At 36.3% G+C, this 27,035-nt stretch overlaps 1 protein-coding gene across 1 annotated transcript; it reads right to left on the reverse strand.

Moving 5' to 3' along the window:
- Positions 1-11,391: 11,391 nt before the first annotated feature.
- On the reverse strand, positions 11,392-11,988 carry LOC111385679 (60S ribosomal protein L24-like). Its single transcript, XM_023010101.1, has one exon. The coding sequence runs from the start codon at positions 11,978-11,980 to the stop codon at positions 11,492-11,494; it is 489 nt and encodes a 162-aa protein (XP_022865869.1). The 5' UTR covers positions 11,981-11,988; the 3' UTR covers positions 11,392-11,491.
- Positions 11,989-27,035: the final 15,047 nt, after the last annotated feature.

Consider the following 27,035-nt stretch of genomic DNA (forward strand, 5'->3'; position numbering starts at 1 on the left):
CTTTGCTTTAGTATTTGAAGAATGAAACTAATAAGAATCATATGTTTTGTCTAAAGAAAATGGCCCGTGCAAACCAAAACTTGATAAGAGACCTCCTTCGAGCGGTTCAAGACCTAGGCAGGCAAAACCCGAACCAAGCTCAACCCCTACCACTAACTCCTAATGTTGCAAACCATGCTTCAGTGGTCGAGCAATTTCGAAGGCACAAGCCCCCTACCTTCAACGGAGCAGCTGATCCACCTGCAGTCGAGAAGTGGCTTCGTAAGTTGGAGCGTATATTCCGATTGATAGGGTGCACGGACGCTCAGAAAGTCCAGTGTGCTGAGTTCATGTTCTCCGGTGATGCAAGTCACTGGTGGTACTCAATGTCAACGACAAGGACCCATGAGCAACAAGCAGAATTGACTTGGGAGAAATTCAAAGGGGAAGTAATGGACAAGTACTTTCCCCAGTCCTTGAGGGATCACAAAGAAAGTGAATTCCTCCAACTCAAGCAAAAGACTATGTCCCTGGCTGAGTATGAGTGGAAGTTTGATCAACTTTCAAGGTATGCTCCACATCTGGTGGATATGGAAGATAAGAAGGTACGAAGGTTTGAACAAGGGCTGAACTTAGATATAAGCATGATACTTATGTCCCATCGCTTCACCACATACCGTGAAATGCTGGAAAGAACTCATGCTATTTGGTACCAGAAGATTAGCGCCGAACAACATGGTCAACTATTCAATCAACCGGACAATGGTAATATGGGAAAAAGGAAATGGAATGGCCAGGACAAGGGACAAGGCAAGTGGCAGAACAAGAAAGCTAATGGTGGAGCCAATGCCAGCAAAAGCATTGTGCCGGTTATTGCACCCTATTCTAAGTGTGGAAGGACACATCGTGGCGAGTGCTTATAAGGGAAAAATGTATGTTTCCGATGTGGCAAGCCAGGACATATCATTAGGGATTGTCCCACACATACTCTGAAGAAGGATGATAACAGCGACCAGAACCAGAAAGGGAAAGCATGAGTTTTTACATTGACTCAACAGGATGCAAAGGAAAACTCTAATGTCATAACAGGTACTCTATTGATAGCCAATACACCTGCTTATGTATTGTTTGATTCAGGAGCTACACACTCCTTTGCTTCAACAACTTTTATAGCTAAATCTAGTATTACCTGTGATAAGTCGGAAGGTACATTAGAAGTTAGTATTCCTTCGGGCAACCCTTTGAATAATGATAGAGTAGCCAAGTCAGTAAGTATCAAAGTTGAGGGAAAACCAATGGAAGCGAACCTATACATGATAGAAATGAAGGATTTTGATGTAATACTAGGCATGGATTGGTTAGGTTGTAATTACGCCACCATCTAATGTAAGGAAATGGAAGTATCATTTTAGAAACCAAGAGATGAACCATTTTCGTTCCTTGGAATGAAGACGAAACCCCTTATTCGACTAGTATCGACTTTACAAGCTGAGAAGATATTGAGAAAAGAAACATGTCAATGATATCTAGTAAGTATCTCAGGAGGTAAACAAGAGACGATAAGGGTTGAAGATGTACCAGTAGTACGGGAATTTGTAGATGTGTTTCCAGAAGATCTATCTGGTATTCCACTCGATAGACAAGTGGAATTCACCATAGACCTAATTCCCGGGGCGGTACCAATATCTAAGGCCCCAAAGGAACTACAAGAATTAAAGAAGCAGTTGCAAAAACTCCTAAATATGGGCTTCATACGACTAAGCGTATCTCCATGGGGTGCGCCGATGTTGTTTGTAAAGAAGAAAGATGGAAGCATGAGGATGTGCATCGATTATAGGTAGATAAATCGATTAACCATCAAGAATAAGTACCCACTCCCGAGGATCGAGGACCTATTAGATCAACTGAAAGGAGCTAAGGTATTTTCGAAGATCGACTTACGATCGAGATACCATCAACTGAAAGTAGAGACAAAGGATATACCTAAGACAGCTTTTAGAACTCGATATGGACACTACGAGTTTACCGTGATGCCGTTTGGGCTAACCAATGCACCTGCAGTGTTCATGGACTTGATGAATCGAGTGTTTCATCAATACTTGGATAAATTTGTCATAGTCTTCATCGATGACATTCTGATATATTCAAAGAGTAAGGAGCAACATGAAGAGCACTTGAAATAGCCTTAGAGGTATTACACAAGGAGAAACTGTATGCCAAATTCAAGAAGTGTGAGTTTTGGCTTGAACGAGTTGAATTTCTTGGACATGTAGTTGCTGCCCAAGGGATTGAAGTAGATCTAGCAAAAGTAGAAGCAGTAATCAACTGGAAAGCGCCAACAAATGCTTGCGAAGTACGGAGTTTTCTAGGATTGGCTAGATATTATATGAGATTCATAGAAGGATTCTCCAAAATAGTTGGACCAATGACGCAACTTACAAGGAAGGGAGTAAAATTTCAATGGACGGAAAAATGCGAACAAAGTTTTCAAGAACTTAACATTAGCACCTGTATTAGCAATACATGAAGGTACGGAAGGGTTTGTTATATACAGCGACGTATCCAAGCGAGGATTGGGATGTGTACTAATGTGGAATGGAAAAGTGATAGCCTATGTTTCAAGACAATTGAAGAAAAATGAGCATAACTACCCAATGCATGATTTAGAACTTGCAGCGGTAGTACACGCTTTGAAGATATGGCGACACTACTTGTATGGACAGAAGTATGATATCTACACAGATCACAAAAGTCTCAAGTATTTCTTCACATAGAAGGAATTGAATATGCGACAAAGACGATGGTTGGAATTGGTGAACGATTACGACTGCACTATTTACTACCATCCGGGTAAGGCTAATGTTGTGGCCGACGCTCTAAGTAGAAAATCAATGGGACAATTAACGTCACTACCCACCTCTCAAGTGGAGTTAGTCAAGGACTTGGAAAAGTTACAGATCGAAGTGGTTACCACACCAAGACAAGTCACTGCTCATCTAGCAGCTTTAATAATTCGACCTACTTTTAGAGATCGAATTATAAAAGCACAAAATAAAGACTCATTTCTGCAGAAGATTAAGAATGAAGTTGGTACCGTAAGAAAAAAGACTTTGGAATAGCTGAGGATCAGGCACTGATATTTAGAGGAAGAATTTGCGTGTCTAAGGATGAACCCTTGAGAAACGAGATATTAAAAGAAACTCATTCCACCCCGTACACCGCACATCCCGGTGGTACGAAAATGTATTGAGATCTTCAAGATACATTTTTGGTGGAGAAATATGAAAAGAAGTAAAGGGCTGTACGTGCAGAAGTGCATGGTATGTCAACAGGTTAAGACAAAACACCAAAAACCAGCTGGATTGTTAAATCCACTAGATATACCTGAATGGAAATGAGAAAATATCACTATGGACTTTGTGATTGGATTCCCGAAGTCAGCAAGAGGAAATAATGCTATATGGGTAGTAGTGGATCGACTAACGAAATCAGCTCATTTTCTTCCAGTGAAAATGACATTTAGTTTAGACCAATTGGCACAGTTGTACATTAAAGAGGCTGTGAGATTACACGGTGTACCTATATCCATTGTGTCTGACAGAGACCCAAGGTTCATGTCCAAATTTTGGAAAAGTCTACAAGGAGCTATGGGAACGAAGCTGAACTTTAGTACAGCATATCATCCTCAGTCCGATGGTCAGTCTAAAAGGACCATCCAAACTTTGGAAGACATGCTAAGAACATGTGTTTTGGATTTAGGAGATAATTGGGAGTCATACTTACCTCTAGTAGAGTTCGCTTATAATAACAGTTTCCAAGCAATTATTGGAATGGCACCATACGAAGCTCTCTATGGTAGAAGATGTAGATCCCCTGTTCATTGGGATGAAGTCGGAGAGAACAGAGTTTTGGGACCAGAAATGGTTGAAAGGACGGTCGAGGTAATCGATAAGATCTGTGCAAGAATAAAGACAATATAGGATCGACAAAAGAGCTATGCAGATACAAGGAGAAAGGATTTAGAATTCCAAGTTGAGGATAAAGTGTTTCTGAAAGTAGTACCGATGAAAGGTGTACTTAGATTTGGAAAGAAAGGCAAGCTACGACCTCGGTATATCGGACCTTTTGAGATACTTGATAGAGTTGAAAATGTGGCTTACCGACTAGCTTTGCCACCTGAATTATCGGCAGTGCACAATGTGTTCCATATATTGATGATAAAGAACTATGTACATGATCCTAATCATGTAGTGAGTTATCAAACCTTGGAGGTACAGAAAAATTTGTCGTACGAGGAACTACCAATCAAGATGTTGGATCGAAAAGTGTATAAACTAAGGAATAAAGAGATTCAGCTGGTTAAGATACAGTGTAATCATCGCGGCGTAGAAGAAGCCACTTGGAAAGAAGAAGAAGAAGCCAAAGACAAGTATCCAACACTATTCACCCAATCAGAAGGTAAATTTCGAGGACGAAATTTTAATTAAGGTGTGGGGGATGTAGAACCCCAAATAATTCTAGACACGTTAGTGGCACTAAGACATGGATATTGGATGACTAAAGTATACTTCAGATTTTTAGTCTCATTTGAGACCCATTTTCGACATAGAAAACATTCAATTTGGAAAATGATATCTAAATAAAAGCTGTAACTCTTTGAGTTAGCTTTCCAAGGATTCAAGCGGATATTGGGAGAAGAAGTTATGATAAAAATACTGAAAACTGTGCAGTGTCAACCGGACTACAACCGATCGACTGAAACTGCCTAAAATGAAAATTCTCATTTTTCTCTAGAATTTAAATATTTATTTTCATCAATTATTTTCTCAAAGGGCCACCCACGTTTTTGGCAATAAAAACCCCACTAAATTGAAGCATTTAACCTCAAACTTAAATGACACCCATATTTTCTCTCTTAAATAAAATTTGACCCTTCATTTGCTTTAAGTTATGGGATATTTACCTATAAATAGAGATCTCATTTCACTTATTTTTTCTCACACCAAAAGCAAGAGTTTTTACATACTGAAGAAAGAGTTTTCAAGAGAGAAAAAGAGAGGGAGGAAAACTATTTTTCCTAGAAGTTTAAGAAGTGTTTTCAAGCATCAATTCTCAATGGTTTTCAAACATCCAAGGAGTACATTTCTTTCAACGTCCAAGTTTCATCGAAATTTTCAATCCAAGTTTTCAAAGTTTCAAAAGCATCAATCAAGGTAGGTAGATGTGCAATCTGTTTAATCGTATTAAGTTATAAGTTTCAATTCGTGTTAATGTTTGTATGTCAAATGGTAATCCGGTACGACATATTCCTCTATGTTAATGGTTGTATGTCAAATGATACTCCGGTACGGCATACCCCTCTATGTTGAAGAAATGTTCGTATGTTAAATGGTGCCCTCGGGTACGGCATACCTTTTCATGTCAAATGGTGCCTCCGGGTACGGCATGTATGAAAAGTTATAAAGTTAATGTTTTGAAATGTATAGCTTGATCATGAATGCACCTATGATACCTATTGAATTTTTCAACTTACGGGTTTAATCCCATCTCTACAGATTGAAGGAATTCTACCTCGAGCATGGATGGAGGAGAAGATGGAGAGTGATGCAACGAACCCATGGAAATCCGGTGAAAGTGATTTGGATTTATTTTTATGAATATTTTTCCAATGTTATTTTTTTAAAATTTTGAATAACGCAGAATGCAAGAACAAGTTATGTTTTCTTCAAATAAATTACATTTTGTTGTTTTGAAAAATGATTCAGTGTTTTTCTTTAAAGTATTTGAAGTATTGTTATTTAAATTATTATCCGAAGATGTAAGCTTCCGCTAAAACGTATACACTTGTTACTAAACCACCGGTTAAGCTAAGTAAAGTAAGTAGCGTTCCGGTCCACTAAGGGTCGAGACGTTACAATCCCCACTCCTAGATGCAGGATCTCCAACCAACAACTCCATCTTCTCTTTTGAGAACAGGGCGTCGCATACCTCTTCAATGGATAACGTGTCACGACTATACAGAATAGTATCACGAAATGACGAAAAAGAATTGGTTAGTGAACACAATTGGACCAAGGCTAGATCCTTTTCATCATATTTTATCTCCAACATCTCCAAATCTGCAACGATCTCCTTGAACACAGCAAGGTGGTTCTGCAGCTTTCGCCATATGATGAAAATACAACCTCTGCTTTAGAGTCAGTTTGCTCATCAAACTCTTTGTCATGTATAACTGCTCTAGCTTGAGCCACAAAGCAGTAGTTGTCTTCTCCTTCAAAACATCTTGCAGCAAATTGTTGGATAAATGAAGTTGAATTTGCGCTAAAGCCTTCCGATCCTTCCGTTGTTTCTCCTCCATAGACAAGTTTGCTAGCATCCTATCAAAACCTAGCAAAGCATCATCAAGATCCATCTGTGTCAACACAACTCTCACCTTTACTTGTCACAGCGAAAATCTTGTATTGTGATCCAATAGCGTAATTTCATACTTCAACGAATTCATCTCTGAAAAATCTCAATCAAATTAGGAAGAACTTGCAACCTGCAACACCTAAAACTGAAAACTACCGAACGTACAAGGGGCAAAATAGTCCAAAACCATAATTTTGCCCAAAACTAAAATTGGACACCACCACAAGATCTGTCTCATCGTCCGGAGAAAACTGCCTAAAGATACCGTCACCGGAAACCTCCACACGCACCGCCACTCTCCTCGCCAGAGTTCCACCGCCGACGACCTGTGACCCTTTTTGGACCGTTTCTGCCTGCTGAGTCCACTGGTGGTGTTTGTTTCTCCAAACTGGTTTTGGTTTGACTAGAAAACACAAAAACAGATCCGGCAGAAAATCGAAAAATTGGACAGATTCGTTTTCTGATTTTCTTATAATTTTCAGTTGATTTTCCGATCAGTTTCAGGCCAAAAATCCACCAATAACCCCGCTCTAATACTACTTGTTGGGACCGATTGACCAATGATGCAGGAATTAAGATTTAATGAATTCCACTTGTTGTAATTGAAGTATTAAACAAGATTACAAATAACTCAAGAACAAGATTAAAGTAAGTAAAAGAAAAACTGGCAGAAGGAACGATGTTTTATTAATTCACTATGAAAGGAGAGTACAATACAGCAAAAGACTCCAATAAAACTGATGAGGAATCTTGTATTTATAGTATAAAATCTAGCCCTAAAAGAGTCCCAAAAAAAGGTAAGAAATCTAATGTAATTTAGACTCATATTTGAGTCACACTTCTAACAGGAAGTTGGTGGCTTGTCGTGGTGTTTGGTCATTGGTGGCGACGACAATGAAAGCACTACAATCCTTACTTAAATTTTGACGATGTTTCGATGAAATTGAGAAGAAAGAGGTGGTCGTAATTTCAGATATAAAAATAGATATTCGATTGGTGGTGGTTCGTGTGATTTGAAAGATTCGGTGGTGGTGGTGGTTGGGGTAAGGTCGACAGAGATGGTGGACGAGGGAGATGAGTGTGGGATTAGGGTTAGTGTGTAACGAAATTAGATTAGGGTTTGCCAAATGTTTCTATGTGAAAAAGGGTATTTTTCATGAAGTAGGGTAAATACATATTAATTAGAATTAAAAAATAGGTATATTTACATTTTTTTCAAAAGTGGGTATTGGGGCTAATCTTTTGCAGTGATAAAATAAAAGTCAGATTTTATGTTTCATGAATTTAACGAAGAAGAAGCATTAAAGAAAGAGATACAGAAACATCGATATAATCCTACCATTTGTGAAGAAACCTTTACATCCACTACTTAAAACCACATCAATATTAAAAAATCAAAATTAGGTTAAATTTATATTTTTTAATAGGATTTTGCCATTTGTACACACTTGTATTGTTATCAAAAAGTGATTTGATGAAAAAACAGTTTTTTAAATGAGAGTTTACCATGTGGCAAACTGTAAACAAGATTATACACCAAACATGATTCTAAGTAGGATGTTCTATAATATCTTTATTTTAACAATCTTGGTACAATAACAGAGTCAGACTCAATGACGAAAGAGACACATATGACATATCAATACATGATTGGACAATTTGAAAAAGAAAAAAAAGAAAAAACACACAAAGCCCAATCTCAACCCTACCACAACACCCCGTTGCCTCACCTCCTGTCATGGACCTGGCCAAGGGGCATTATTCTAATTTCAAAGCCAAGATGCTTACATTATGGATAGCTAAAGCATAAACATGCTTTTTCATTGCAAAAATCAAAAGTTAATGCCTATGACCTGAAATTTATCACAACACTTGCTATCTCCTTCATTTCGGCGCCTCAGAATCCAGCATGCAAGCGCCACAATGGCTAGGAGAGCGGCAACTATTGGCACTGCCAGCACTTCAACGTAGTTTGGAACTTTCATGGTTTTCAATGGGTGAGACAAGGCCATCAATGAGGTGGCAGGCCTTCATAAAATAGTTGCACCAGTAAGATTGTCCTACCCAAGTATTTCTCCACAAACTCATTGTAATGGATCCCAAATAGGGGTTAATCATGCAACGATGCATTCATACTATGTGTGTACACTGGTCTTGAAAACATTATACCGTTATTCTAGAAAATGAAATGGATTTGCCACCTTGACAGACTAATGTAATAGATGCAACGATATAATCTCAGTTGGCAATAGATAATTTGATGGGGATGTTGATTGTATTTAAAACAAGCCAATAATGAAATGTCACGTGACATTATATAAAAATTAGGTCAATCATTATTTTATTATAGCGTGGAATGAAATTGTGGCCATTTTTACATTTTCTTTGAAAATTGGTACGAATTCTTGAAAGGACAGCATTAAATTGAACCCCACCAACAACCATCCCCTGAACCAATCAGAAATAGTGTCATTGGCTTCCCACAACACTTGGGATATCCTCTATGTAAACACCACAATTGTCAAGGTTTTATACACACAAATCATATTGTTCCCGAGAGCTAAAAATAAATTGAAACACTTGATTTGCCTGGTGTTATACACTTGATAAATTTTCTTCTGCAATGGTGTCTAAGTCTTCAATTGTTAAGGCTACATACTTGGTCCTAATCGCAGCGGCCCTGGTGGCGTCACTCGCTGAGACGTCAACCTCATCTAAGGAATGGCAGGGTAGTGGCGATGGACAATGCAGTAGCGGGCACCTGCTGTGGAAGAGCTACTGGCCTCCCTGGAAAATGTTGCAGCAATATCTCAGGTAAGATCTCCCCTTCAACTGCTTACTCAAAGTAAATACATATATCTCCTTTCTACATTTCTTCACAAGTTCGTTTCACATTTAGCTTTGAAAAGTTGTAATTATACTTCGATTCTTGTGTTGCAGGGGTCGGTAAGTTCATCGATGGAGCGGATTTTCCTATATATATATATATATGGTTTATGAATATGAATGAATAAGGATACTTTTTCTAGTCTGCAAAATAAAGGGAAAACCTGGGGCTTTTCTTTGCGCTATAATTTTACATTATTCACTTTAATCCAAATAATTACGAGTATGCATTATCTGATTTTGTGAATTATGAAATTTCCTATTAATCAATCTATGCATTATAATTTTGCTCTAGTGTTCACTATAAACTATGTTACATTCTTGTATCAAGTTATGGAGTAAAATTATTGCGGTTGTACGAAACTAAACGTGAATTAACTTTTGCGGTAAGGTCTCCGTGAGGGTTGGAAGGAGGGAGGCAGAAAGCCCCCCTCCTGGAGGATGCGGGAGATAGAGCCCCTAAAAATTTCATTAAAGATAGCTTAGAAATTTTACATTTATAATTTTGATTGTGTCCTATTTTTCCTTATAAATAGAGAATCATCAATTAAGTTTTGTATCATCATCAAAATATATAGGTCAAAGAAGATAGAGTGCAATTTTTATTTTTTATAAACTTCTTTTCATTATAGTGAATTACTACAGCCGTGTATATATATATATATGAATATATATATATATATATATTCATATTGATATGAACTTTTAAAAATTTTGCATGTTCTTTTGTCTATTTTGTTATTGCGATTTTATTATTATTGGAGGCATAAAACTAGATTTTCATTATGTGTTGCCCCTACAAATGGGTACCTCTAATGAAGATGAATAAAAACTGTTGATTTCTTTAGAGCATTTCAGCATTGCTAAAGTAACTAAATTGAATTGTGTGATCTTCCATCATATTTAGAAACTAATCACTTTTTAAGAAATCTAAGGTGTTGACTACAGTAAGATCTCCCTCGTTGATTTTGAACATGGATTAAATCTCAAACATATACCTGAACTTGCTCGAATGGAAGATTCGTCTTTGTGCATCAGTTTATCTACCCAAACCTGCTGACGAAGGTTTCTGAGATCTCGTATTTGGTAGGTTAAATTAAATAAGACTGGACAAAATTAAGGAAGAAAAGAATATGAAAGCATTTGTAGGTCATCGCTTATCTAATTCTATCAAGTTCAGCGTTATTTGTACTACTCAAGCTCACCCAAGTACCAGAAAATGAAATTGTGGCACGTTATTGTCCATATAACCGGATTATTGATGAACAATTGGTATGGATTCTTGAAACAAGAATTGTTACTGCATTAAATTGAACCAAGTAACAAGTGACAACCGTCTCAAGATCCAATCAATTATAGTGTCCCATTCCTCTATATAAACATCACATTTGACAAGGTTCTTTACACAGAAATTAAATTGTTTTGAGTGCTAGAAAGAAATTAAAAAACTCGACCTCCCTTTTCTAAAAGCAAATATTATCTTGTGCATTGGCTTCCGCTGGAATTGGGAAGGCAATGCTCGTGGTAATGATCGCGGCGGCTCTGGTGGCTGTACTAACCAATCTCATGCTACTTGGCTTTGAATAGCGTGAGACTATGCCTCCCCAATATGCAGGGTGGTGAAAGTGCCAGCCGCTGCTTTGGAGTGATCAAGTCTCTGTTTGAATTTTGCTCAAAATCAAATTTTTAGTAGATATTGACAAAAAGTTATAATAGATTGAAATTAATTATAATTTATTTACTAATATAATAGTAGATATTGACAAAAAGTTCATTGATCAACACCAAACTTCTCTTCGCCAATTAGCCTTCAAAGTTATTAGAATTTTGGGAATAGGTGCTCCGAGTTCCGGTGCTGCGAAACAAGGTTCCCTTGGATGAACGAGGTTCGCTCTTGAGATCCACAGAAGATAAATGATACCATGAGGGCCAAGGTGATTATAGGAATAAGGTTAGAGGAGACTAAGAATTAGTCGGGTCTGGATCATACTATAAGTCTTATCGTTTATAGTGGATTGTTGACTGGCAAAGTGCCCGGAGTTTTTGATCTTTGCGAAAGGCTTTCTCCATGATTATATTGGTGTTATTTAATTTAAGCAATTTTATTTTTATTTATTTTTTTTTTAGACAACAAATTGTCTTTAAAAAAATTAATATTGGAAAAGAACATCATAAGGGGGCAATATCATTCATTAAAAAGTTGACAAGTAACAAATTATCTTTTGCCACCACCGCCTCCGAGCTTTGGACCCTTGGGTATAGCACCCTTGGGCACGTTACCCTTGGAAGTCTTGGTCTTGGATATCAATTCTGCCTTCTTTGCCTTCTTCTCGTCCTTTGATTTCTTGTTTCTCTCCTTGATCTCGCGTAAAGCAGCTTCACGTGCAGCATCTCTGACTTCTGGCTTCTCAGCTCTCTTCTTTTGAATCACTTCCAAGGTAGCACCAACTATTGACCTTGAGTAAGGCTTCTTGGTGGTTCGACGCCTCTTCTTCACAGTTTCCGCAGCTATATCCTTTTTATGTTGTTTCCTGTACACAGCAGTCCATGTAAGCTTTGAAGGCCTCAGGCGGTTGTGGAAATACCTCTTGCATTTTGAGTTGGCAAAGAGGAAGACCTGGGAGTCTGAGCGAATAAATCTGATACCCTTCCCTGGGTATATCTTGGCACCACTGAAGCGACAAAGCTCTGTCTTGAGAACCATTGTTGTTGCAGTTATTTAATTTATGCAATTTACAAGCTTAGGTATTCCAACTTAGGTTAAATTGAATCATTTGATCTAATCATCAATAAACAATTAAAAAGTGACTGGTTGCTTTTAATTGTGTAATTTTGCACGTTGGGTCTAGATAAATTGATCATCTTAACTTTCAAATGTGGGGCGCTGCTTGTTGAACAACCCCCTGACGTCCAGGGGATTGTTCAAGGGGTTTTCCCCTTCAAATGCGATGCTGTCAATAATTGATTAAAAGACCTTTCCTCCCTCTCAAAAATTTCTCCAACTGTCATTAACTCAGATTCACAGTTGCTGACTGCCTTTCTTTCAAAACTTCCACAATTGATCATCATGCCACTGCCCTGTTAAAAGAAGTAATTTGCATCTAAAGAGATCAAAATGAATACATGAAGGTACGGAAGGGTTTATTATATACAGCGACGTATCCAAGTGAGGATTGGGATGTGTACTAATGTGGAATGGAAAAGTGATAGCCTATGTTTCAAGACAATTGAAGAAACATGAGCATAACTACCCAATGCATGATTTAGAACTTGCAGCGGTAGTACACGCTTTGAAGATATGGCGACACTACTTGTATGGACAGAAGTATGATATCTACACAGATCACAAAAATCTCAAGTATTTCTTCACACAGAAGGAATTGAATATACGACAAAGACGATGGTTGAAATTGTTGAACGATTACGATTGCACTATTCACTATCATCCAGGTAAGGCTAATGTTGTGGCCGACGCTCTAAGTAGAAAATCAATGGGACAATTAACGTCACTACCCACCTCTCAAGTGGAGTTAGGATAAATTTATGATGTAAGGTAAAGCCAAAGTTGTTCTGAAAAACAAATCATCAACTAAAAGGCCTGAGAACAACTATTAACTACAGTATGTTCCAAGACAAAAACTAAGTGAATCGTTTCAATAGAACTATAATACATCCGCACAGAGTAGTTCCTAGATACTATACATCCAGAAGCCGTTTGTTGTGGTTGCAAGAATCAAGGTACTAATACGATTTGGGCTGATATATTCTATTCCAATTAGCCAAAATAACTGAGCCCATTAAGTGAACCATTTTACATAAGTAGCACTAAATTATGGAACGTGAAACCACCCTTGAGAAACGAGATATTAAAAGAAACTAATTCCACCCCCTACACCGCACATCCCGGTGGTACGAAAATGTATTGAGATCTTCAAGATACATTTTTGGTGGAGAAATATGAAAAGAAGTATAGGGCTGTACGTGTAGAAGTGCATGGTATGTCAACAGGTTAAGACAAAACACCAAAAACCAGCTGGATTTTTAAATCCACTAGATATACCTGAATGGAAATGAGAAAATATCACGATGGACTTTGTGATTGGATTCCCGAAGTCAGCAAGAGGAAATAATGCTATATGGGTAGTAGTGGATCGACTAACGAAATCAGCTCATTTTCTTCCAGTGAAAATGACATTTAGTTTAGACCAATTGGCACAGTTGTACATTAAAGAGGCTGTGAGATTACACAGTGTACCTATATCCATTGTGTCTGACAGAGACCCAATGTTCACGTCCAAATTTTGGAAAAGTCTACAAGGAGCTATGGGAACGAAGCTGAACTTTAGTACAGCATATCATCCTCAGTCCGATGGTCAGTCTAAAAGGACCATCCAAACTTTGGAAGACATGCTAAGAACATGTGTTTTGGATTTAGGAGGTAATTGGGAGTCATACTTACCTCTAGTAGAGTTCGCTTATAATAATAGTTTCCAAACAATTATTGGAATGGCACCATACGAAGCTCTCTATGGTAGAAGATGTAGATCCCCTTTTCATTGGGATGAAGTCGGAGAGAACAGAGTTTTGGGACCAGAAATGGTTGAAAGGACAATCGAGGTAATCGATAAGATTTGTGCAAGAATAAAGGCAATATAGGATCGACAAAAGAGCTATGCAGATATAAGGAGGAAGGATTTAGAATTCCAAGTTAGGGATAAAGTGTTTCTGAAAGTAGTACCGATGAAAGGTGTACTTAGATTTGGAAAGAAAGGCAAGCTACGACCCCGGTATATTGGACCTTTTGAGATACTTGATAGAGTTGAAAATGTCTTACCGACTAGCTTTGCCACCTGAATTATCGACAGTGCACAATGTGTTCCATATATTGATGATAAAGAAGTATGTACATGATCCTAATCATGTAGTGAGTTATCAAACCTTGAAGGTACAGAAAGATTTGTCGTACGAGGAACTACCGATCAAGATGTTGGATCGAAAAGTGTATAAACTATGAAATAAAGAGATTCAGCTGGTTAAGATACAGTGGAATCATCACGGCGTAGAAGAAGCCACTTGGAAAAAAGAAGAAGAAGCCAAAGACAAGTATCCAACACTATTCGCCCAATCAGAAGGTAAATTTCGAGGACGAAATTTTAATTAAGGTGTGGGGAATATAGAACCCCAAATAATTCTAGACACCTTAGTGGTACTAAGACATGGATATTGGATGACTAAAGTATACTTCAGATTTTTAGTCTCATTTGAGACCCATTTTCGACATAGAAAACATTCAATTTGGAAAATGATATCTAAATAAAAGCTGTAATTCTTTGAGTTAGCTTTCCAACGATTCAAGCAGATATTGGGAGAAGAAGTTATGATAAAAACACTGAAAACTGTGCAGTGTCAACCGGACTACAACCGATCGACCGAAACTGCCTAAAATGAAAATTCTCATTTTTCTCTAGAATTTAAATATTTATTTTCATCAATTATTTTCTCAAAGGGCCACCCACGTTTTTGGCAATAAAAACTCCACTAAATTGAAGCATTTAACCTCAAACTTAAATGACACCCATGTTTTCTCTCTTAAATGAAATTTGACCCTTCATTTTCTTTAAGTTATAGGATATTTACTTATAAATAGAGATCTCATTTCACTTATTTTTTCTCATACCAAAAGCAAGAGTTTTTACATACTGAAAAAAGAGTTTCCAAGAGAGAAAAAGAGAGGGAGGAAAACTATTTTTCCTAGAAGTTTAAGAAGTGTTTTCAAGCATCAATTCTCAATGGTTTTCAAACATCCAAGGAGTACATTTCTTTCAACGTCCAAGTTTCATCGAAATTTTCAATCCAAGTTTTCAAAGTTTCAAAAGCATCAATCAAGGTAGGTAGATGTGCAATCTGTTTAATCGTATTAAGTTATAAGTTTCGATTCGTATTAATGTTTGTATGTCAAATGGTAATTCGGTACGACATATTCCTCTATGTTAATGGTTGTATGTCAAATGGTACTCCGGTACGGCATACCCCTCTATGTTGAAGAAATGTTCGTATGTTAAATGGTGCCCTCGGGTACGGCATACCTTTTCATGTCAAATGGTGCCTCCGGGTACGGCATGTATGAAAAGTTATAAAGTTAATGTTTTGAAATGTATAGCTTGATCATGAATGCACCTATGATACCTATTGAATTTTTCAACTTACAGGTTTAATCTCATCTCTACAGATTGAAGGAATTCTACCTCGGGCATGGATGGAGGAGAAGATGGAGAGTGATGCAACGAACTCATGGAAATCCGGTGAATAAGTGATTTGAATTTATTTTCATGAATATTTTTCCAATGTTATTTCTTTAAAGTTTTGAATAACGCAGAATGCAAGAACAAGTTATGTTTTCTTCAAATAAATTACATTTTGTTGTTTTGAAAAATGATTTAGTGCTTTTCTTTAAAGTATTTGAAGTATTGTTATTTAAATTATTATCCGAAGATGTAAGCTTCCGCTAAAACGTATACACTTGTTATTAAACCACCGGTTAAGTTAAGTAAAGTAAGTAGCGTTCCGGTCCACTAAGGGTCGGGACGTTACAATCCCCACTCCTAGATGCAGGATCTCCAACCAACAACTCCATCTTCTCTTTTGAGAACAGGGCGTCGTATACCTCTTCAATGGATAACGTGTCACGACTATACAGAATAGTATCACGAAATGACGAAAAAGAATTGGTTAGTGAACACAATTGGACCAAGGCTAGATCCTTTTCATCATATTTTATCTCCAACGTCTCCAAATCTGCAACGATCTCCTTGAACACAGCAAGGTGGTTCTACAGCTTCCGCCATATGATGAGAATACAACCTCTGCTTTAGAGTCAGTTTGCTCATCAAACTCTTTGTCATGTATAACTGCTCCAGCTTGAGCCACAAAGCAGCAGTTGTCTTCTCCTTCAAAACATCTTGCAGCAAATTGTTGGATAAATGAAGTTGGATTTGCGCTAAAGCCTTCCAATCCTTCCATTGTTTCTCCTCCATAGACAAGTTTGCTGGCATCCTATCAAAACCTAGCAAAGCATCATCAAGATCCATCTGTGTCAACACAGCTCTCACATTTACTTGCCACAGTGAAAATCTTGTATTGTGATCCAATAGCGGAACTTCATACTTCAACGAATTCATCTCTGAAAAATCTCAATCAAATTAGGAAGAACTTGCAACCTGCAATACCCAAAATTGAAAACTACCGAACGTGCAAGGGGCAAAATAGTCAAAAACCATAATTTTGCCCAAAACTAAAATTGGACACCACCACAAGATCTGTCTCGTCGTCCGGAGAAAACTGCCTGAAGATACCGTCGTCGGAAACCTCCATACGCGCCGCCACTCTCCTCGCCAGAGTTCTACCGCTGACGACCTGTGACCCTTTTTGGACCGTTTCTACCTGATGAGTCCACTGGTGGTGTTCGTTTCTCCAAACTCTTTTTGGTTTGACTAAAAAACACAAAAACAGATCCGGCAGAAAATCGAAAAATTGGACAGATTCGTTTTCTGATTTTCTTGTAATTTTCAGTTGATTTTCCGATCAGTTTCAGGCCAAAAATCCACCAATAACCCCGCTCTGATACCACTTGTTGGGACCGATTGACCAATGATGCATGAATTAAGATTTAATGAATTCCACTTGTTGTAATTGAAGTATTGAACAAGATTACAAATAACCCAAGAACAAGATTAAAGTAAGTAAAAGGAAAACTGGCAGAAGGAACGATGTTTTATTAATTCACTATGAAAGGAGAGTACAATACAGCAAAAGACTCCAATAAAACTGATAGAGGAATCTTGTATTTATAGTATAAAATCTAGCCCTAAAAGAGTCCCAAAAAAAAGGTAAGAAATCTAATGTAATTTAGACTCATATTTGAGTCACACTTCTAGCAGGAAGATGGTGGCTTGTCGTGGTGTTTGGTCATTGGTGGCGACGACAATGAAAGCACTACAATCCTTACTTAAATTTTGACGATGTTTCGATGAAATTGAGAAGAAAGAGGTGGTCGTAATTTCAGATATAAAAATAGATATTCGATTGGTGGTGGTTGGTGTGATTTGAAAGATTCGGTGGTGGTGGTGGTTGGGGTAAGGTCGACAGAGATGGTGGACGAGGGAGATGGGTGTGGGATTAGGGTTAGTGTGTAACGAAATTAGATTAGGGTTTGCCAAATGTTTCTATGTGAAAAAGGGTATTTTTCATGAAGTAGGGTTAATACATATTAATTAGAATTAAAAAATAGGTATATTTACATTTTTTCAAAAGTGGGTATTGGGGCTAATCTATTGCAGTGATCAAATAAAAGTCAGATTTTATGTTTCATGAATTTAACAAAGAAGAAGCATTAAAGAAAGAGATACAGAAACATCGATATAATCCTACCATTTGTGAAGAAACCTTTACATCCACTGCTTAAAACCACATCAATATTAAAAAATCAAAATTAGGTTAAATTTATATTTTTTAATAGGATTTTGCCATTTGTACACACTTGTATTGTTATCAAAAAGTGATTTGATGAAAAAACAATTTTTCTTTTTAAATGAGAGTTTACCATGTGGCAAACTGTAAACAAGATTATACACCAAACATGATTCTAAGTAGGATGTTCAATAATATCTTTATTTTAACAATCTTGGTACAATAACAGAGTCAGACTCAACGACGAAAGAGACACATATGACATATCAATACATGATTGGACAATTTGAAAAAGAAAAAAAAGAAAAAACACACAACGCCCAATCTCAACCCTACCACAACACCCCGTTGCCTCACCTCCTGTCATGGACCTGGCCAAGGGGCATTATTCTAATTTCAAAGCCAAGATGCTTACATTATGGATAGCTAAAGCATAAACATGCTTTTTCATTGCAAAAATCAAAAGTTAATGCCTATGACCTGAAATTTATCACAACACTTGCTATCTCCTTCATTTCGGCGCCTCAGAATCCAGCATGCAAGTGCCCCAATGGCTAGGAGACCGGCAACTATTGGCATTGCCAGCACTTCAACGTAGAGTGGAACTTTCATGGTTTTCGAAGAGAAGTAGGGTGGGGTGTGAGAATTGGCTTGAGTACGGCACAATTTATAAGGAAATTGTTGGGTGATGAGTTTTCAGCAGTTTGATGCGGTGAAGAAATGCCCGATTCAAAGGATATATATATACACATATATAGATAAGAGAGATACATATATAGAGAATCTAGTAGGACTATTCAATCGAGGAAGATCCTAAGCAATTGCGACGCATTTCCTTGTCAACTAACGCACTTTGTAACATTTATTGTCGTGTGGAGAAACATATACGGATTATTTATTTATTTCAACAATTGCGACGCATTTCCTTGTCAAATAGCGCACTTTGTAACATTTATTGTCGTGTGGTGAAGCATATACGGATTATTTATTTATTTCAACAATAAGGTAATAAGGTATTTAGGTTTAATTTAAGGATAATTAGCACAAAATATCCTTACTTTTCAATATTATTATGCAAAACGTTCTTATCTTTTATTTTTTGACATTTTCATCCCCATTTTCGCCTTTCATTACGAAAAATGTCAGTTTCATCCAATTTTTCAATAAAAAAAAATGTAAAATGACAAATATATCTTTCTATTTAAATAAAAGCAAAAAAGAAAATAAAAATTAAAGAACAAATTCTAATTATACTCCCTAACTTTTTAAAAAATTAAATTCCTAATCTTTTAATGGAGTCTCGCTAATAATAGAAAAACTAAAACAACAAAAAGGAAAAAAAAAAAAAATTGTAAATAGAGTTTCGCTATTCTTTAATGAAATAATGTTATTTGTAATCATTCACTATGACAGTCATCCTATGTGATATACACATGAAAAGCAATTCAATATGATAATTTTTAATTAACTCATGTATCAAATAAATATATGTCATGTAAGACAACTATCATAACAAGTGTGGATAGTATTATTTTTTTCTTAAAGGTGGTACAAAGAAATTCCATGATTAAGCAAATTTTAAATTCCCTTATGTGGATGTTGACACTTTCTTAGTCCAAGACTATATTATGATTCAAAAGTGTTGTGTCACACGTCATATTTCAATTTTCTATTTTAATAAAAATTCTTTGGTTAGAACCATCATGGCCATAGATCCCATTCAGTATTTTTTAAAGGCCAACTATTTGTGAAAGTTTTCATTCAGACAAGTATTTGCACTCAGTTACTGTCACTTGGGTCAGGCAAATCGCAAACTGTCCACAAGTTTTGCGTAGATAAGCTGAGGCACATAGACAAATCTTCACCTTGAGAAAGTTGTGGGTAATATTTGAGTTTGGGCTATGCCTTAAAGTATGTTTAAAGGCCAGCATTTAATAAATTAGCCCCTGATTGGCCTCAATTATAATTTAATGCATTTTTCTCTCTCCTCATTTCAATCACAATAAAATAATATTACACGTAAGCTCAAAATTATTCTTTCATTTTTAATCACACATTCTTCAAAAGGAAAAAAATATTATTCCAAAGTAGTTATCCCCATAAACTCGAGAGATACTTGATTACGGTGCGACCGTCTTACGAGGGGCCATCACCTCATTAAATGACCCAATCTTTCTTTTCACCTCGGGTTCCGAGGTGGCCTCATCTCATTGGGTGAGACAAGGCCATCAATGAGGTGGCAGGCCTTCATAAAATAGTTGCACCAGTAAGATTGTCCTACCCAAGTATTTCTCCACAAACTCATTGTAATGGATCCCAAATAGGGGTTAATCATGCAACGGTGCAGTCATACTATGTGTGTACACTGGTCTTGAAAACATTATACCGTTATTCTAGAAAATGAAATGGATTTGCCACCTTGACAGACTAATGTAATAGATGCAACGATATAATCTCAGTTGGCAATAGATAATTTGATGGGGATGTTGATTGTATTTAAAACAAGTCAATAGTGAAATGTCACGTGACATTATATAAAAATTAGGTCAATCATTATTTTATTATAGCGTGGAATGAAATTTTGGCCATTTTTACATTTTCTTTGAAAATGGGTACGAATTCTTGAAAGGACAGCATTAAATTGAACCCCACCAACAACCATCCCCTGAACCAATCAGAAATAGTGTCAGTGGCTTCCCACAACACTTGGGATATCCTCTATATAAACACCACAATTGTCAAGGTTTTATACACACAAATCATATTGTTCTCGAGAGCTAAAAATAAATTGAAACACTTGATTTGCCTGGTGTTATACACTTGATAAATTTTCTTCTGCAATGGTGTCTAAGTCTTCAATTGTTAAGGCTACATACTTGGTCCTAATTGCAGCGGCCCTGGTGGCGTCACTCGCTGAGGCGTCAACCTCATCTAAGGAATGGCAGGGTAGTGGCGATGGGCAATGCAGTAGCGGGCACCTGCTGTGGAAGAGCTACTGGCCTCCCTGGAAAATGTTGCGGCAATATCTCAAGTAAGATCTTCCCTTCAACTGCTTAATCAAAGTAAATACATATATCTCCTTTCTACATTTCTTCACAAGTTCGTTTCACATTTAGCTTTGAAAAGTTGTAATTATACTGCGATTCTTGTGTTGCAGGGGTCGGTAAGTTCATCGATGGAGCGGATTTTCCTATATATATATATATATTGTTTATGAATATGAATGAATAAGGATACTTTTTCTAGTCTGCAGAATAAAGGGAAAACCTGGGGCTTTTCTTTGCGCTATAATTTTACATTATTCACTTTAATCCAAATAATTACGAGTATGCATTATCTGATTTTGTGAATTATGAAATTTCCTATTAATCAATCTATGCATTATAATTTTGTTCTAGTGTTCACTATAAACTATGTTACATTCTTGTACCAAGTTATGGAGTAAAATTATTGCGGTTGTACGAAACTAAACGTGAATTAACTTTTGCGGTAAGGTCTCCGTGAAGGTTTGAAGGAGGGAGGCAGAAAGCCCCCCTCCTGGAGGATGTGGGAGATAGAGCCCCTAAAAATTTCATTAAAGATAGCTTAGAAATTTTACATTTATAATTTTGATTGTGTCCTATTTTTCCTTATAAATAGAGAATCATCAATTAAGTTTTGTATCATCATCAAAATATATAGGTCAAAGAAGATAGAGTACAATTTTTATTTTTTATAAACTTTTTTTCATTATAGTGAATTACTACATACATACATACATACATACATACATACATATATATATATATATATATATATATATTGATATGAACTTTTAAAAATTTTGCATGTTCTTTTGTCTATTTTGTTATTGCGATTTTATTATTATTGGAGGCATAAAACTAGATTTTCATTATGTGTTGCCCCTACAAATGGGTACCTCTAATGAAGATGAATAAAAACTGTTGATTTCTTTAGAGCATTTCAGCATTGCTAAAGTAACTAAATTGAATTGTGTGATCTTCCATCATATTTAGAAACTAATCACTTTTTAAGAAATCTAAGGTGTTGACTACAGTAAGATCTCCCTCGTTGATTTTGAACATGGATTAAATCTCAAACATATACCTGAACTTGCTTGAATGGAAGATTCGTCTTTGTGCATCAGTTTATCTACCCAAACCTGCTGACGAAGGTTTCTGAGATCTCGTATTTGGTAGGTTAAATTAAATAAGACTGGACAAAATTAAGGAAGAAAAGAATATGAAAGCATTTGTAGGTTATCGCTTATCTAATTCTATCAAGTTCAGCGTTATTTGTACTACTCAAGCTCACCCAAGTACCAGAAAATGAAATTGTGGCACGTTATTGTCCATATAACCGGATTATTGATGAACAATTGGTATGGATTCTTGAAACAAGAATTGTTACTGCATTAAATTGAACCAAGTAACAAGTGACAACCGTCCCAAGATCCAATCAATTATAGTGTCCCATTCCTCTATATAAACATCACATTTGACAAGGTTCTTTACACAGAAATTAAATTGTTTTGAGTGCTAGAAAGAAATTAAAAAACTCGACCTCCCTTTTGTAAAAGCAAATATTATCTTGTGCATTGGCTTCCGCTGGAATTGGGAAGGCAATGCTCGTGGTAATGATCGCGGCGGCTCTGGTGGCTGTACTAACCAATCTCATGCTACTTGGCTTTGAATAGCATGAGACTATGCCTCCCCAATATGCAGGGTGGCGAAAGTGCCAGCCGCTGCTTTGGAGTGATCAAGTCTCTGTTTGAATTTTGTTCAAAATCAAATTTTTAGTAGATATTGACAAAAAGTTATAATAGATTGAAATTAATTATAATTTATTTACTAATATAATAGTAAAAATAAGTGTCGAAATAAATTTAAAATAAGACATAAATATATAGCCCCCGTTTGACCCCCATTTTCTAGAAATAAAAATGAGTGGAATAGTTATTTTTTTATTTTTATTTTTTTTAATGAGTGGTTGAAAAAGAAAGAAAAAAATTTCGATTTATGTATAATATTATTTTATGGAAGATTGTGTGGTTGAAAATAAGAGAGAGAGAAATATAATATAATGAAATGTAATTTAAATGGGGCCAAACGAGGGCGTATATGTTGCTGAATTGTAAATTTGGAATTGAGCATGTTTGGAGCCACTTATTTTTTATCCATTCATTCCATAGAACTCATGATTTACAATCACTAAAATTTTAATTTAATCACTTACCAAACATTTGACTTTGGAGAATGCTATTTCTAGGAGAATTGTAACCCCTTGAATTATCTTATCAAAACATTTTGAATCGCTTCAATCGAATATCAGAAAAGAAAGTTATGATAAATATATTGACACCTGCTCAGATGTCTCGCTTGCCTGTCACCAGCCTGGCACCTGAGCGACCGATCGACGTACATAATTATACTTGCTTCTAACACTAATTTTTCAATTCCTTTTCATCCCAAACACTTGACCCTATATATATACTTCCCAAAGAACGTCTCCAAGAGTGTTGAATCATAATTATTTCAGTAGAGTCATTCTTTTGAAGATCCAAATCACTTTCATTGATTTCAAGATTCAACTATCATATTATTTGATTCATAGATTCATCAAAACTTGGATTTATTGATCGAGATATAAACCTTCCTATTAAACCACGGATCAAAACATACAAGTTCATTGATCAACACCAAACTTCTCTTCGCCAATTAGCCTTCAAAGTTATTAGAATTTTGGGAATAGGTGCTTCGAGTTCCGGTGCTGCGAAACAACGTTCCCTTGGATGAACGAGGTTCGCTCTTGAGATCCATAGAAGATAAATGATACCATGAGGGCCAAGGTGATTATAGGAATAAGGTTAGAGGGGACAAAGAATTAGTCAGGTCTGGATCATACTATAAGTCTTATCGTTTATAGTGGATTGTTGACTGGCAAAGTGCCCGGAGTTTTTGATCTTTGCGAAAGGCTTTCTCCATGATTATATTGGTGTTATTTAATTTATGCAATTTACAAGCTTAGGTATTCCAACTTAGGTTAAATTGAATCATTTGATCTAATCGTCAATAAACAATTAAAAAGTGACTAGTTGCTTTTAATTGTGTAATTTTGCACGTTGGGTCTAGATAAATTGATCATCTTAACTTTCAAATGTGGGGCGCTGCTTGTTGAACAACCCCCTGGATGTCCAGGGGATTGTTCAAGGGGTTTTCCCCTTCAAATGCGATACTGTCAATAATTGATTAAAAGACCTTTCCTCCCTCTCAAAAATTTCTCCAACTGTCATTAACTCAGATTCACAGTTGCTGATTGCCTTTCTTTCAAAACTTCCACAATTGATCATCATGCCACTGCCCTGTTAAAAGAAGTAATTTGCATCTAAAGAGATCAAAATATAATCAGTCGCCGGATAAATTTATGATGTAAGGTAAAGCCAAAGTTGTTCTGAAAAACAAATCATCAACTAAAAGGCCTGAGAACAACTATTAACTACAGTATGTTCCAAGACAAAAACTAAGTGAATCGTATCAATAGAACTATAATACATCCGCACAGAGTAGTTCCTAGATACTATACATCCAGAAGCCGTTTGTTGTGGTTGCAAGAATCAAGGTACTAATACGATTTGAGCTGATATATTCTATTCCAATTAGCCAATATAACTGAGCCCATTAAGTGAACCATTTTACATAAGTAGCACTAAATTATGGAACGTGAAACCATTTATTTTTCAACGATTCAGTAAGGAAAAAATTATTTTTCAAATTAAGAACTTATTTTAACTTTTTTTTTTTTTTACAAGGTGTCTGGGCTTGCGTCCGACTAGATCCTTGTCCCTGAACCTCCGGCCCCTCAGCAGCTCAGGGAGGTAAATCGCAGGATGTGCCCTTGTTGGCTCCCAGGTTCCCACAACTCATTTGGACTCCTTCCGCAAAGAGAGCTCTCCTCGCTGGGCGTTTGTTCAACCAAATGGCTTTCCCTCCATTTTAGCACCCAGTGTTAACTCCAGGAATCGAACTCTCCACCCTTGCTTCCAGCGTCCTAGCGAAGTGATTGTTCCACCAACTCGGATGTGCCCTGGGGGGCACTTATTTTAACTTATTAGTACGATATTGGGTTGTGGATAGTATAAAAATTTGTTTAATTTTATATAATATTACGTACCAAACATATACTTTATTTTCCAGAGAAAAAACTTTATAGGATGGTCGAGCCTAATTTCAACAATATATTATTATTATTATTATTATTATTATTATTATTATTATTATTATTATTATTATTATTATTATTATTATTATTATTATTATTATTATAAAGTAAACTACTTGTGTGCTCATACTCGAGATGCCGTTGTGATGGGTTCAAGAAACAAGATACTAATATTCACTTGCTATCGTTCAAGAAATAAGGTCTGATTATAATAAAATCGACTAAGAAGTTTGTGTAGCATATGATCGAGTCTAGAATCTTTATTTTCAAAATAACTTATGGCAAAACTAAAATGGTTTTGGTTAGATTTGGTATAAATATTCTATAAAATATTAATATAATGCAGAATTATCATGATTTGGTACATAGAAGTTACTAAAATATGTTGTGTTGTCCTTGCTCCTGACTTCCCTACTTGCATCTGTTGGCCTACTCTTGGATTGGAAAACAAAAGTGCTTTGTTATAATTCATATTGCTTCACTGGTGTTGGCAATCCTATTCCTGTCCCTTTGACATATACTGATTCCTTTGAGTTGAGATTTGAAGTTGCCAGAAGAGAAGCAAGCTATATACATACGTACATACTGGTGATGATGAAGCTTCATCATCGCCGTCTTCTCAAGGTGGAGCCAAGTGGCCCATCCCCACCCCTGCCGTCACTGCAAAAGACGGCATAGATGTTGCTGAATTGTAAATTGGGAATTGAGTATCCATTCACTCCATAGAATTCATGATTTACAATCACTGAAATTTTAATTTAATCACTTACCAAACATTCGACTTTGGAGAATGCTATTACTAGGAGAATTGTAACCTTTTGAATTATCTTCTCAACACATTTTGAATCATTTCAATCGAACATCAGAAAAGAAAGTTATGATAAATATTCTTTATTCACATGATATAACCGAATGGCTAAATCTATTCTTTATTCACACGATATAACCGAATGGCTAAATCTGTTCTTTATTCACACGATATAACCAAACAGCGAAAACTCACATCATCATTTCAAACCCTAAAATATCTTGACATAATGGATAGCTTTGAACCTCCAGCTTGATCATCATACCCTAAAACATAAGCATAAATACTTAATTTTGAGCTTTAAACCATAGCACAAGTAAGAATCAAAAGGTTTGAAATAATGGATAGTTACTTAAAACCATAACAGAAGTAAAAAATAAAAAATTCATCCCTACAATCTGAAGGTTCTGACACAACGGTGCCTGATTACACCCATCTCCACGACGCCTCTGTATCATCCAGTATCCAAGCGCCCCAATAGCTATGAGACAGAAAGCTACTGGTACTGCAAATTCCAGGTAGACCGTAATTTTCATGAGTTTCAAAGAGAATTAAGTCTTGCAGGTACGTAGTATTAAATCTGAAGACCATTTATAGATAGAATTGTCCTCAGTCTTTGCAAAACATAACGAATTCATACATATGTTTGGCCTCCCCATTAAAGCACATTAAAATTTCTTTTTAGCCACGTTTCAATTCTTTTTTGACCTAAAACGACAAAACTAGATGATCAATTGAGGGAGTCGTTGGGATTTGTCATTTACTATCGTGACCAACAGTTACCCAGGTAAAGGAATATCACTGGTTTTTATTCCTCTTAAAACCCCCTTGATATTTGGAACCATTCATAGTTTTACGAGAGGAAAGATATTACACAAGTCAAAATACTTGTCCGAGTATTAAATTTTACTACATAATGAGGACACCATGTTTAACGTGCTCGATGATATATAAAACGAAAGAAGTAAGGATCGCAATGAACCCTGTAAGTAGACAAGTTTCTTTGAGTCAGTAGCACTCCCCCCTTTACACAAATCTTGAATGTATGCTTCTTCATAATGCTAATAAAAAATTTAACGAAAGCGAATCACTTCGATATCAAAAGTATCAAATTGACTAACGATCATGGCAGTGTTAGATCATGAATTTAACAAAAACCCTTAATACTTAAAACCCCATCACCTAGTGAAATCCCTATAATTCGTTCTGGTTCTGGAGTATGAGTCTATGAACTACGTACACTGGTATTATCAAGAAATAAACATTA

Source organism: Olea europaea, unplaced genomic scaffold, assembly GCF_002742605.1.
Source record: "Olea europaea var. sylvestris unplaced genomic scaffold, O_europaea_v1 scaffold3252, whole genome shotgun sequence".
Taxonomy (NCBI): domain Eukaryota; kingdom Viridiplantae; phylum Streptophyta; class Magnoliopsida; order Lamiales; family Oleaceae; genus Olea; species Olea europaea.

Coding starts and splice junctions, on each gene's coding strand:
- LOC111385679 (XM_023010101.1), bottom strand. CDS start 11,980: ATGGTTCTCAAGACAGAGCTTTGTCGCTTCAGTGGTGCCAAGATATAC.